Genomic DNA, 15,254 nt, shown 5'->3' on the forward strand with positions numbered 1-15,254 from the left:
ACCTGATGTAGGTGGCGTGCCAGGGAAGGGGTTGTAAGCTAGATTATTTCCTTTTAGTGACAAATAATGAAGATCTTGCCTTAATAGCAAAATCATCAAATGCGAGTGTGGCTTCAGGGTCTAAGTCCTGAAGGCAGCAGGTGTGGTACAAGGCAGACAGCGTGTAGCTCTGCATACCGTATAGTAACATTTGTTTCCCAAAACGGGGCTGGGAGAATGGGTTTAGGCGAACAGAAGCGGCAGTTTCTCGGGACACGTATACCCTACACCTCAACAGTGCAACAAGAAGAGGTCTCATCTGTTTTTCTCACGTGGGCCTATAAGGGGTCAGTAATCCCCCAAACACAGTTTTCTGATTCTCTAAGGATAAGGTTCTGCTGTTATCTTAAGTGATACCAGTCAATTTAAATTCTATTCTAAAACAAATGCCACTTTACTTTCTAAGATTCTTGTTAACACTCAGGGGGAAGAAAACATTTTGAAAAGTAGTAGGAAGTTGCTAATATTACACAGGCTGGGATTCAAAGGCCTGGCACATACGCTATTATAGCAATTTAAGGAAATTTACCACCTCCAAGCAGAATCATTTCTGAGTATTCTGCAACGTTGCTACAATCTCTTCAAAGAGTAGTTGCTCTCTTTCAGAAAAAAAGCTTTATTATTTTATCATTAATACTAAAAAGAATTATCATGTTTGAAAACTTGCTTATTTGCCTGACTTATTTACTAAATACACCAGGTCCAGCTTGATCAACACTGTATCTTCCAAACTACTGAAATCCTTCCTTCTTAACAGGTACATTGAGAACACATTGCTCTGTTCATAACTGGATCCAGGTATTATTTAGTTTTAAATTTTATAATTAAATATACCATGGATTAAGTTTTAGAGTAATTTGGATCGTACTACAGTACAGAATTGTGCATCATTATAGGTCCCTAATTTTGGACATGCATACTTGATAAATAAATGGCTTTTTAAAAATTGAAACATGCTATATTGTGTGTTCAATTTTTAAACATGCAATATCTATACTAACAGCCCTTTGGCTGGAAAAATGCAAGGCATGCATTGATGCCACCTTTACTTCCGGGCATGCAAAATATCTGTACTTGTGCAGACCCAGTTGCTGAACCACCGCCAAATGTGCATGCTCCTTCAAATGCGACATTTTATTTCTGCACCAGTACAGAACTCATTCACAGATATGCAAGAGTGACTCCATCACCGATGAGATTTCTAGAATCTGAAGAATTCTGAACTCAAAATCTGACAGCATAAACACAGATATCCACCCACAGTTTTTCTAGAGTGAAGAGGAACGCTTTAAAAAGATTAAGTTCATCATTGAGATGAAAGAAAAAGGAGAGTGAATTATAAGCCAGAAATGTTTCATACAGTCTCATACCAAAGAAGCTGTAATCAGCTGGTCATAGTGGGTAAATCTTAAACGTTTTTCTTTTAGTTAAAATGGTCACATTTGTTTTTGCAGGGTTTTTTTTTTTTTTCAATTTCTTTTGAAACTAATTAAAAAGTCAACTAAGTTTTCATGAGGTTTCAAAGTCACCATGTAAATACTCTGCTATAAACTAGCGATAGCCTCGCTTGGTTCTAGGTTAAGGAGAGATGCATGTCCACACACAGAGATGACTACGATCATCTACACTGGAAAAAGGAGACGCCCTGATCTCCGACATGATTTCTAGGCTTTCATCACTCCTGAGCTATGGTGGAGAACTTAGTTCTCAGTTTCAGGACGAGGTTTTTACAGTACGTTAGCATGATAAATGATACCCGAATGGCTTCAATGGCATAGTTTTTTGTTTTTGTTTTTGTTTTTTAACAGAAAGATGTTCAGGAGGAATTAGGGAAGAGGAAGAGAAGGCTTCTGATCCAATGGCCGTACAGGCTTAGTATTTGTTACCTCGTTTAGTCCTCCCAACACATCCCCATTCTCTCCAGTTTGTAAATGCAGAACCTGAGATTTATAGCAATGAAGCAACCTGCCTCAAATAATTCAGTTAACAAGTGGCAGAGTGGGGATTTGAGCCCAGGCCTGTCTGACTTCACCTCTCCACCCTGCTGCCTCCAACATACCTCAGGAGGACAAAACAATGAGGAAAAAAAACTGTTACTGTATCGGTTTTTCCGAAGGCATTTGGAAAATCTCCATGGCATGAGAGGCGTACATTTTTGAAAACTGGTAACAACTAACACCTATATTCCTAACAATTATATTTCCTCAACTCTGAGACGCTGTCCCTTATGAGACCTTACGTTGATTTTACTATGGTGTTTGGGAGAACAAACATTCCTCCACTTAAAATGCACTTATCAATTTTATAAAATGGATCTGAGATCTGAAAATAGTGGGAATAAGAATCAAGGAAAGGGAAGATTTTTATCCTCCTCCAATGTCCAATTGGCAGACTACATGGATGTCAATTTACCTCTCAACGTTTAGATGAAATTGGGGGACTTTTACAATCTGCCCTACTGAAGTCATAAATGGAGTTCTAAATTACTTGAGGGCAGATTATTAGGATAGACTAGAGGTACCTAATTTTTAATTTTATTTTAAGTCAAATGTCAACTGGACAAAAAGTAATGTCTGAATGATCTATTGCCTCTAAAGAAACACACAACAATTAACTATATCACTGAAGTAATTTAGAACATTTGATACTCGAATTTTTGTTAGCAAATCTTAAAAAACAGATGTTTCCAATAGTTACAGAAATTTGTTGTTGCCTTGTCTCTGTCAGGACATGAATAACCACTAAAAGGCACGTGTTAACTACACATAACATCTGCCACGAGAAGGGTCATAAAAGTTTAGCTGTTATTACCTCTGGGCTTTTCTCCTGGCTTACTTATATTTCCAAAATGTGCTACAAGGAGTACACTTCTTCTGTAATAATTATTCCTGCTCGTCATTCTCCAAAAAAAAAAAAAAGTTTGTTTTTCTATCCATCTGTTACTACTACACGTCTCACAAATGTTGCATTCACATGACACAAAACACCCAACTGAAAAATTCAATGGAGGAAAAAAAAAATTCAATTTTATAGTCCAAAACCAACAATCAACTAAGTGAACCGGGGTCATTGATACTACCTGCATTATGAGCCTATTTTTTTTCAGCGCACAACTTGGTAAATAGAGACCAGAATTTTTGAAGTTGGAATTATGCTTGAAAATCCAGTCACTGTATTTATAGAGCTTAGAATACAGATGTTCAATAAACTTCTGTTGCGTGGTACATGCAGCTAATGGTTCCTGAGGTTTGGGTTCTCTAAAGGAATTACACCTGCGAGATTCATTCAGGGCCAGTAAAGAACCTAAGAATGTCCTGGTCATCTAAAAACAAACCCCCTTATGATTACGCTTGCTTCTGAACTTCCCCATGCAGAAGACTGGCAAAGCAGCCTTCCGTGGGACGGGACAGACAATTAACTGGGACAGAGACTACAACTTCTGTAGCTACAAGGCTCTCACTACCGTATGGAGAGGGGCAAGGAGCACAGTTCTCAGCCTCCCGAAAGTACCTTGGAAAACAGTACTCCTACGACTGACTTGGCGTTGAGGTAATTAGGGGAGCAAGACTTTGACCTGTGACCATTCAACTGTAAAAACTGGAGACAAATCCTGGATTTGCCCAAGCATTCTAGGCTGAAAATGATCGCCACTTTGGGATACTGCTGTAGTCTCAACAACAAGAAAAACGAAACAAAACAAAAAAATAAAAACAAAACAACCCCCCCAGACCCCCCCCAAAACCAACCCCCCAAACAAAAAACAAAACCGAAGGAAAAACAACAACAACAAAAAAACGAATGCTGCATTCTAATGTACTGAAGTGATGTAGTAAGCAACAGCACTGAAAGCCAGCAAAAGCCCACAGGGTTTATTTCCGTCAGACGTCCAATGATAATTCATGAATAAATGAAGTAGGCCTGCTTCCGAAACTTGTAGCAAACAATGGCTCCATGGGTAAAGCATAAGGCAAAGCTGTTTCATTACATCTACTCAGGAACGCTCAGCCAGAGAAATGTTTCATGAGTCAGTGGATTTTAGCAGGTATATTCTTGCAATGCTGGACGTCAAAAATATACAGGGCAGCCAGATGCGGCTTTCTGATTAGTTACCTGTTGCTCTGAGAGCTGCAATAGCTCGTGGGGAATTTAGGAAAAGAGAGATCTTGCCATTTTCCAGAAATCTCATTTGGATTGCAAAACAAAAAAGACAGAGAGGCCCAATAAGAATGACACAGAGCATGTTGTCTGCAGTTGAACACACACCACTGTGTTCCCAAAATATTCCTTTCCTAAAAGAGGCAAGTGAGACAAAATTACTTTGGATATTTGAATTACATCCATGGTGACACATCCCACACATTCATTTCCTACTCCTCACCAAATACGTGGGGCCCCACTCGGGAACTATGCCTCATGTCAACTAAGGAAGCGTGATGTCACCGTGGTTGACCTAGAGCACTGTCTACTTCTCTCCATTAAGCAGCACTCTTCCAGGCATCGTTAAGAGAATTGTTCCTTGGATTAAAGTATATACAACAGAGCAAAAAGTGTAAGTGTGACCTGCAGAACTTGATAATGACCCGCTGAAGAGATTTCACAGGACTGCTCTTAAGAGTCAGCGCTGAGATCACTACTTACCCAGATAACTGGCACCATCTGGCCAAGTTAAGTGTTTGGAAACCCAGCTGTCAAATACGGAGAAAATCTGTTGCCTAAAAATTTGTGACCAGACAGTGTTACCTCTTCTTCTTCCAATTAGGGTTCTTTCATGACAGTGGGATAGCTCTGCCCACTTTTACTGAACACAGGTACTAGGCCAGCAACTTACAAAAACAGGTTATTGGAAAACCAGAATTCCCACTGTTTAGGATAGTGCCTGTAGTACCTGTTCTAGGTGGTAAAGCCCTCTCACGGAAATATTATCCCAGGGGAAAAAAGGAATCTGTCTAGGAATCGCTTTTCAGAGAGTAGTCTCTCTGATCTGCAAGCACACTTCCTAATACCCACAAAACCCAAATATCTTAAAGATAGAAGTGGAAAGCCATTTTCTAGCTAGAAAAAGAGGAATTGCCCTGTTTAGTTTCAGTACCCGGAGGATGAATCTGTCAGGTAATTCAGGTATTTGTTATTTCTTGACATATGAGGTAACTTGGTTTTCTGCTAGGACCCTAAATAACACCCTGTTCAATATACTCGAAGCCCAGCTGGGAAGCAGGGTCTTCAGCAATGTGCACCTCAAAGACTTCTTCCATCTCAGAAATCCTCCAGTCATTTTTTGTGTGAAAGTAGTAGAACACCTAAATTAACTGAAATAATAATTAAGACTGTTGATTTAAATATCTCTGTGCATAACAGAAGTTTTCTTTTAAATAGGACAGTTATTGTATCCAAGACAAAACAAATCCCTGCAAGAGTTCTTGAGAATTTGGAAACTCTATTTTATGTGGGTAAACTAGGGGCTAAGCCTGGATGAAAGGCTGTGTGAAAATAAGCTGATGCGGTGAAGGGTATTTGGGGCTTTTTCTTTGCCTTCCCCAAGTGAAGACTAAAAACTGGAAGACACGATGATATTTTCTGATTGCCATGCTCCTGGAATTAGCCTACTGTGCCTTAATTCTGATGACCGACATCACCTGCCTTTCTAGATAGCCTTCTGCTTCATCCATCTAGGAGGCAGGGTTCAATAATATCTGACAAATGCTGCACAGCAAAATTTAATTCCTTCAGTTTTCAAATATTATCTTTTGATGTATCAAGCTTAAATGTCTTAAATATGGTATACTTCATACATTAATAAGTATATTAACTTCTTTGACACAAACTCCAGGAATTGACATAAACTCCAGGAACTTTCCTCGGAGAATGCTCTGCCTCCCAAGAGTCATTTCAACTTGGGGACTGTTGGCGGAAGGGCCCCTGTGGCTTCTCTGACGGAACAGAGAGGGAGGGAGATCTTACTGGTAATTAGAGCCACGGGGAGAGAAACAGTACCACTCTAGAATGAACCTGCGCTGCTCAGCTCCTATCTCTCAAACTCCCTGGAGACTGCAGGTGCAGGCGTGTCAGGGGATTCCAACCTTCCACGCCCGGGGGGGAGTTTTAGGAGCTTATGATGGAATGCAGCAGGTGCTAAAGAAGCTAAGGTAGGGATTCTGGTGTTGAAGAGCATCTTTGGAAAATGTACTCTTAAAAATGATCACTGACATACCAGAAGCGAACAAGTCTCAAAAGTGCATAAGCAACCATTTTTACTAAATGTTGGTTCCTTGTGGCGACTATTAATGGCACAGGCAAGATACTACAACTTTTAGCTCAACTGAATCCTAGGTCATGCGTCTGCTCTTTGGGAGGTGCTTCTAAGTGGAAAGAAATAGTATCTGTGTATGTAGGCAGTGAGAAGGAACAGAAAGAGAAAGAAATGGAGATTTGTGTCCCCTTTTACTCTTATGTTTTAAACACTGTCTCCGAGCCAGCTCTACTACACGGGGCAACTGTAAACAACTGCCTGGTTCTCAAGAGGACTAACTGGTTAAATTTACAGAAGAGTGTAGCTGCTTCATTTTTTAAAAAATACATTTTCTTTCAGTGACTATCCATGGTTTTAACCAGGTGAGACTTTGAGTCTCCTATAGGGATAGAATCTTGTTTTAGGAAGAACTTATAAAAACTCAATTCTCCTGTCATCGTCAGTCAGCAAACTACAGCCCACGGGCCAAATCCAGCCCGATGAGTATCTGTGTAAATAAAGTTTTATTGGCACACTAGCCATAACCATTCATGGACGTATTAGCTACGGGCACGTGCACGCTCCAATGGCAGAGCTGAGTAGCTGTGAAGGCGACCGTGCGGCCCACAGAGCACAAGGTATTTACTAGCTTACTAAAGCCTCTTAAGCAAAAGTTAGCTGGCCTTTGACTTAAAATATAACGAGCAAAATACCAGGATCCACATAAATGTACTTGGATGAAAAATATGAGCTCCAGAAACATTAGAAGTTTTAGATTTTTTGAATTATAATCTCTTCTCTGAAATCCTAAACATGACTCCAGTATTACTGTAGGGTTAGGAAGGGAGGGCGTTGAATGTGGTTGAGTTGGCAGAGGTAACTCCCGTGTTAATTTTTTAAGTGCATCTTAAGTCTATCAGACAAAAGTTGTCAAATTAATCCACATTCAAATAGGATTTTGGTGAGTGGTATTCCTGGCTTTTAAATCAATTTCCTGACCCTAAATCCTTTACTGTAACTTCTGGCATGTCATAGTCCCATGTGACAGAGACTTCTGCCTCTTGGGCATACCTACAAATCAGCGTCCTATTCTAAAATCTCAAGGACATCAATAGTGTCTACCGGATACCTCTCCATTATCATTTCTTTAAAATACAAATTCTATTGGAACATCCCGTCTTCGTTGCAACATAGGATATACAGACTTAAGACACTTTACACCACGTAGTCTTTATTCAGCATTGCCATTAAATTCTGGAAGTCAAGTTTGCTCGCTGTGTTATAATGAACGTCCTGCATTGCTTCTGAAAGGGCAGCTTCGTGTGCTGACTTACCTCACGGCACCAGGGAAAGGGAGATTTAGAAAATGAAACTAGAGGAATAGGGTAACGGGGAAATAGTAACTCTAAATAAGAAATGGATTCATTAAAAAAATAAAATAAAATAAGGAAAAAAAAAAAGCCAGTATCACCTGGTGCGCTTTCTTGCTTTAGAAATTTGGACTCAGCAGTAGTTGAGAGAATTCATTGTGGCCAATTATTTGAATCACAAAGAACCACCTGCTGGATGTTTTCTTATGGTGCAGCCTTGTTTCAACTCCCCCAACTTCTAAGCATGCCCTGCAGCAGTTTCAGAAGGGCCTCCCTTTCTCTCACTCATGCATTTGTCCATCTGCTGTATGTGACTATTTCCATGTTGTATCACGTAGCAGTGTTAGTAATTAGGGTTAGTTTTCATTTTATCTTATTTCATTCAAAATGGATGTGAAACTTACTGGCATACCTAGGCTGCAGCCCCATGCAAGCAAGCAAAAAGCAAAATATTGAAAATGGAAGATAAAGGTAAACACTGGCTAGCAGGCAGCTAAACTCACCCTTTTGTACAGCCTATGGTCCACCAGGGGGCTTTAGACAGTAAAACAACACCAAAGAGCTATTAGCATGTGAGGGTCACAACAGAAACCTTATACATAGCTTTATTACAACAACAACAAAAGAGAGTATAAAGTGGTTCCTTTTTTGGAAAGAAAGGAGTGGTGACAGGGTATGTGAAATGAGCAGGTAGTAAATTCACCAATTTATCGTGAAGTCTAAAAACGTGGGGGTCGTATGACTTAGCAAAATCCTTAAGAAACGGGACACTTATTGATTCCTGAAGCCATTACCTACCTACCTTTTCTGAGAGGGTGTCATATGAGGTTTTCTATTTTAATGCTTCTCAGGGACAGGACACATGACAGTTTCTCTTAAAATAATATTTAGTACCACAGAATGGAAACAGGGCTATGTTCATCGTAGGGAAAAGAGGAGCTTGGACTTTCAGTTCTATCGATATTCAGGATACAGGGATGGGAAGAGACTACGGATCTGACACAGTCGGCATCTAAAGGTCATTAAAATTTGCCTGCATAATTTTCCTAACCTCTGAACTATTCCAGGGCAAGTAAGGAAAAGAGCCCGTTGGGGTCTTTATTTCATCCCAAACAATGAGTAGGAATTCAGAGTCCATAATCTGATGTTCTCCTCATAACAAACTTTGCCACCCTGAAAAGGTTACTACTAGTTAAAATATGAACCTGAGAAAAGTAATCATGAACTTCTTTTCTACTAGTTTATAAAAAGAGAGCTTTGAAAACAAGAATGAAAGGATTCCTTTGCCCAGTCTACTCTTGGGGGGGGTAGCCTTTTATGCACCTACGTTTGTTTAAGTAGCTTGCCCTCTCAACACGCCCAGTGTAAACACAGGGCACAGCTTTAGACGAGAAAGAAAAGAAAAGGAGAGTGGGACTTTATGTCAGTTTGCTCATAATGACTAAGGTTACACTACCTATACGTGTTTTCAAAGCTTGAGGAGAAGACTAGGAGAAACAAGGAAAACATGATTTGTGAACATTAGGTTTGTTCAAAGTGGCCTAAGAAAGAGCAATATAAAGCTAATTTTCTTGAAAATAAAATGTCCCGGGAAAGCATTAACTGCAGTCTGGACAGGGCTGGGTAGAATCTTCCTTTGTTTTTCATTTTGCAGGTTGGAGAGGAAGAAGGAAGGAGTGTGAGCACATGTAAGAACCTCTGGAAAAAGGCCTAGGGAAGCCCCAGAGGTTTCACGAACAGAGAAAATCAACCACCCTATCTGGTTGCAAGTACTCTCATGCTGGCAAAGGTAGGACTAGTGGGAGCGAAGAGAGACCGCCCTCGGGAAGGCCAGAACGAATGTGATTATGTCACAAGCGCCTCATGTTTTCATCTGCATTTCCTAACAAGACTTCCTAGCTGAGTGTCGACATTGAAATCTCATCGGCTAGCTAATTACGGGAGCAAAGACCCCAGTCATGCGTGGTGGCTGAGAGCAAATGGCTTGCTGAGGCTCAGGAGGTGCGCATTAGCTTCTTCCAAATAGCATTCTAGTTAGAGAACACCAAATACATCCTAGAGAATGTTCTTTTAAAAGTTTTTATCATTGTTAACGTGTGGCTCTGTGCACCTTTCCTTTTAACATCATAGAATTCTTTTGTTAACAGAAGTGAAAGTACAAATGGACAGTTAACCCCTATTAAGTCTCAAAGTCCAAAGAGTTTCCAAGCTAGCAAGCAGACAGGTTCAGGAGTAAGAAAAACCGAAGTAAAAGGGAACCTCTGTGGAATCGAATTGAATCTGGACACTCAGGCCTTAGGTACAATGAAACAGGAAGAGGAAATGAGACGTCAAAGAGCTTGCTTCAGAGTTCGGCTCTGTAAACCACACAGCTCCTGATGCACAGGGAAGCATCAGGGAAGTGACGACACCACACAGGGTCATCCAAACACAGCTCAGGGGGCCCCTGGCCCAGATGTCAGACCAGAATGCTAACCTAATCCAGAAACCAAACGATCTCACCAAACGAGCTCCCCCCAAATCTAAGGAAAGAGCCTAGTGTTCACAAAGGAAGCTCAAATTTGAGGGAACAAAGAGAAACCCCTCTAGCCAGTTAGCGGGAAGCTGTCCTGTCTCCAGGGAAGGCCCTGGTCACGGGAGCCTGTTTCCTCCTAGTTGAAAATGCACCTCTCAGCTCAGCCGGGTTCCCCTTCCTGCGTATCTCCAGCAGAGGGCACCCGCCATTCGGTCGGAGAACTTGGAGGGAGGGAGGGAGGGAGTGGTTTTCTAGCCCTTCCTTGAGAACAGGAACTCTGTTTATTCTCTGTGTGGACACACACTGGCACGGGGAGGGCTGGGGGTGAAGAGCGTGCGGCCGTGTGGCACACAAATAAGAGGTTAAAGACAAACGGGAATTAAAAGCTAAGCTGTCCTCACACCCAAACTAGGACAGAAAGTCACCGGCCTGAGCCTCCACTGCTCGCTCTTTACCACGGAATCTGAGACGGGTACCCGGGTGCCCGGAGTGGCAGCTCAGTCCCTAGTCAGAGAGCTCCGCTCGCCTACAGCGATTCGGGATGTTTCCTCTGATGAATGCCGGGACTCGCTCTGCACAGGCGGTCACGCGTGGTTCGGAGGGTTAGGGCGGTGGTGCGGCTCTCGACGAGCAAACGTCCAGGTGAGGAGGAGGGTTACCTGTGGCGGCAGCGGCGCAGGAACCTCATTATTTTTCGAGCAGCTTGGTCCTGCTTTTTGGTTAGCAAACTGCTCCTGAAAAAGCCGGAATATCACCGTCACAAGAAGGGTCCCGTGAGGCTTGATGGGCACACGCTGAAAACGGGGGAGCAGTGGCAGAGGGCCTTTAATGAAACAGTTCAGGTAGCAAACCCCACAGCAGGGCAGGCCTGGGCAGTGCCGGCGGGAAGGGAGGAGGGGGTGGCAGCCCCTCCCCCTGGCTGTGAGCGACACAGGGCCCAAGTGCAACATACGGTGACGCTCGGCTGTCCTTTCACAACCCTTCGTGAGCTCGTTTTCTGGAAGAATGTGTCCCGGCCTTACACAGGCTTTCTCAGGGGCGAAGCTGGTTCGCCCGAGTCTGATACTCTCCTGAACTTCTTCTGTCGGCTCTCTCACTGCGCTCAGGGTCCCCATCACGCTAAGATGGACTAGCTGGCCTCTAGCTATCCTTCCGAGGTCTCGCATGCAGGGACACTACAATTCCGACTGCCCAACGGAGGAGCGCCCTCTCTGAGCAGGAACTTGGGTCCTGCCAGACTCCCACCCCAGCTGAAGTCGGGGTGGGGGGGAGACCGAAATAACTGGGGGGCGGGGGGCTTGGAGACGGAAGCTGCTAAACAGACAAAGACGGACTGACAGCGTGGGTATCGCTACACGCAGTCACAGCATCTAGCGTGGTCTGTCAAGAAAGTCCCCGCGACAAGCGTGTCACCCCTCACGTCGGGGCAGGGCCACTCCTTCCATGATGCCAAGGCCCTCTTCCCCAGACAGCTTCGCCCTGTGACGGCTCCACCCACCTGAGTTTCTGCTGTACGATGACGGCTGTTCGGCGAGCCTGCCGTCTCTTGCCGCACTTCCTATAACTCCGGTAACACTTCTGGATCAGCATGGCAGCACGCCGGCTCTGCTGAAATTTTTTTTGTTCGTAGTAACTTCGGAATTTACTCTGGATTAGGATGGCAGCCTGTGTCATCTTTTTATAAAGTGCATACTGCAGGGAAACAAGAAGAAGCAGGACAGTAACAACAGGAGCCCACAAGTCTGGGTGTCCTCTGAGCGTGCCGGGGAAGGCAAGGAGGGAAACACCTTTCTTTCTCCTTGATCACCGCAGTCTCTGTCTCGGGTTCAGTCACCAAGGAGGCAGACTAGGAACCTCTTCACCTATCTTTCCCAAATGCAAAATATTAGTTTAAGGGTTGCCCTCAGACAATGTATTGCTTTAAATGTGCTCTTTCCCCACAAACGTCAAATATTTTGCCCTTCTTGAAAAAACATTTTTAAAATAGCGATATGTGTAGACGTTTAGGAATAATAAAAGCATATTTAGAAAGTACAAATTCAAAGTTTAATATTTACTATCCGATTTTGAAACATTTTAAAATAACCTTTTTTATGCATCCCAATCACCACCACTCACAAGCCTACTTAGAGCAGTCAGCAGCTGATTCCTAACTACAGTTCCGTAGGACACATTTCTGAGTTGCAAGGTCCCAAATACAAGGCTTATCATGAAACGCTGACACCTTTAAGACATTTAACCTGCAAAAAGTTAATACTCATGAGACCGACACAGGGGTGAAGCCATGAAACCGGGAAAAGTGTCACAGGACCGGGGAGCCCTCCGCCCAGCCTGCAGCACTGCACGAGGGAGGGATGAAGGCACGGGAGAAGGAGTTCTCTTCCATTTCCGTCTCTAGGCACTAAAATTACAGAGCTCTCCATATTTAAAAAATGCGATGTCCAAACTGCTAATGAAATACAATAGGACTCTGGGGACAAGAAGTCACAAGGAAGCACTTTGCTTGCAAGAAGGCAACTTACCATCATGGGGAAAAATACTCCTGAGAAAATCCCTGTGCCTAAGGTCATCTCTGCCTGTACTGGAGTGATGGGAGGGAACTGACTTCTCAGAATGTTCAAGACACAAGACCCTTGTGCAAGAATCCTCTTTAGTCTCGTCTGACCTGCTTTCCGTTTTCATTTGCCCAAACATCTTTTAGGACGGCGCTGTAGCCTACAGGGCTCCTGTAGTTTTCAGCCCCCTGGCCCATGCACACTGCACATTCAGAAACTACCGGGCCACAGTGAGGGACACCAGGAGGAAGGGAGATGCACTGAGTGGCTCGCTGGGCTCACAGGAATCGGCTTGGATGGATTCTTTAGACTGACATGGCCAAGAAAATGTCCGATGACTGTTAATGCCAAAACCCACTCCAACTGAATAACCACGTGGCCCCCGGAGATGCACTGTGGTTAGGTGGCCTGGTAAGGGGAGTACGCCTGTTTCCTGACCCTGCCGTCTTAATGGCCCCTTCTTGTAGCTGGTGATGGGTGTGAAGTTTGTGACTTTGGTGGAATGGTTTGTGAGGGGACTTGGGTGTCATTACCTTCAAGGCTATCCATGTCAGCTTGGGGAGAAACAGAAAATACAAGATTAACGTTAGATTGCTGAATAGAAGGAAATTAAAAACCAGAACCAATAAAACTCCCAACCGGAAAAAAAGAAAAAAAAAAAAAAAAGTAAAGTAATCTGGCTACATTAATGCCTTCCATCTTCCGAAATACTTGTCTTATACTTGTCAGTATTTCAAAAAATCATGTCTTCTGTTTTTCTGGTTGTAGACAACACTTCTCTGGGGGGGGTGGTTTTAAAAACCAAAACCAAAACTCAGACTCATCTTTTGGAATAAATACCTGTTGTAATCACAGACTTGAAACTTTATGTGTCTCGCTTGTGATAATGTGAGGACAGAGCCAGGTACTGTGGTGCCAGCGTTTACACAATAAACCTTCATTCTCTGGGATCGTGAACTCAACCGGCTAGAAGCTGAAGACTCCTCCCAGCCCTCCCCCTTTCACTAGGAGCGCTAATCCGAGAGAAACTCAAGAACGTGGCGACCCATATCAGAAATCAAAGTGAGCCCCGTATCGTAACAAGAGAACACAATACCACACTTGCACATGACTATTACACATCTCAGCATATATTATTCCTTAAGTAAAAGTTTAAAACCTACCTAGAGCACTGTCTACTGAAAGGTTCTGCGATCTACTGACAGGCCTGAACTTCATCATACGGGACGGGCCAGTCAAAACTCAATTAGGTAAGTTTTTATATTTTCTAACCACCCAGGTGGTTAGGAAAACCTAATATTGTCTTGATTTCTCTGAGCCTCAGCTTCTTCATCTTAAAAGGGACATAAAATTGTTTATCGCCGGTCACTGTTGGGAGCAGGTGTGATGAGATGGTATGGCTGCAAGCTCTAGGACATCCTCAGGGCCCCATGCACTTTAGTGCCCTTTCCCAGGTGATGGCAGTTAGGTAACCTGACAGGGTGTTTTGGAAACGGTAATACTGCGTGAAAGAACACTTAGCTATTCTTCCTGCATCTCTTAACTAAGGAATGCAAAAGCCGTTTAAGATGCTCTGGACGTCTTAAGATTTTCAGAGATTTTTCCAAGTCTTCATTTGAAAACGGATGGGAAGAAGCTGAAAGGAAAAGTGGCTCGAGAACAGATAATTTCTATAACTCAGGGTCAAAGACAACTGCCATTATTTCTCTTCTCTGATCACCACATCAAACTCTCTAGAGTTCTTCAATTACTCCAGGTACAATTACTGGAACACAGAGCCTCCCTTCAGACGCAAATAACTTTCTCTGTGTCACACCAACATCTCAGATAGCTCATAATACTGAAAGGCCAACAATCTGAACAGAAGTTATTTTGTGAGGTAAGTTTAACTGCAGATGGTTTTTTGGTTCGTTTTTTACCCCCCGCTCTGGAACATTTCCCTCTGGTTTTTGGTCAATGCAATTCAAAGTCTGTCTTTGAATCAGGAGCTGGACATAGCGCTCTCTAGCCAGACCACATGCTACAATCCTCGGGGGCCTGTTGCTGTTTGGACAAGCTGCACTTCCTACTGCGACCAAAGCTGTGGTTTACCTGTTTGTATTTCCTGTAACAACGCTGAATGACAGCGGCGGCCACTTCCTGCTGCTCCCGCAAGGGTCGGCCCTGAAGGGTAAAGTGAAGGAAAAACACAATTTAGTGTAAGAAATAACACTTTGGTGTAAGAAATGTCAACTTTCTTCAGACTTAAGTTAGAATTACTACTCATTTATAACTTTTTCGGAGGCCCCAGGTTTACCAAAATACAGTGGTAATTAATTACAAGGAGAAATTAGGAAAAAATGAACTTACAGGATAAATCTGTGATTCTTGCTTCTGAATAGAACTATGATATTTGGATGTTAGGAGGTCTAAAAATATTCATTTTCCAAGTATTTAACAAATCAGGTATTGTACCATTTCCCCTTACATGCTGCCGGATTTCCATTGTCTTTCCCAATATAACCCCAACTACTCTAACTTTGGGGTCGATGATTATTGGCTTTTAACAC

At 43.0% G+C, this 15,254-nt stretch overlaps 1 protein-coding gene across 1 annotated transcript in view; it reads right to left on the reverse strand.

Annotated features, from left to right (window-relative positions):
* The window catches only part of LOC118020052 (calmodulin-binding transcription activator 1), a 642,738-nt gene that overhangs the window by 4,070 nt on the left and 623,414 nt on the right, over positions 1-15,254 (reverse strand). Inside the window, exons 17-20 of the mRNA XM_035019893.1 lie at positions 14,797-14,868; positions 11,649-11,842; positions 10,810-10,884; positions 8,139-8,169 (exon numbers count right to left, since the gene is read on the reverse strand). Coding sequence (XP_034875784.1) covers positions 8,139-8,169; positions 10,810-10,884; positions 11,649-11,842; positions 14,797-14,868 — 372 coding nt within the window. The remainder of the gene's footprint in view (positions 1-8,138; positions 8,170-10,809; positions 10,885-11,648; positions 11,843-14,796; positions 14,869-15,254) is intronic.

This window comes from Mirounga leonina, unplaced genomic scaffold, assembly GCF_011800145.1.
Source record: "Mirounga leonina isolate KUSES-001 unplaced genomic scaffold, KU_Mleo_1.0 Mir_173, whole genome shotgun sequence".
NCBI lineage: Eukaryota > Metazoa > Chordata > Mammalia > Carnivora > Phocidae > Mirounga > Mirounga leonina.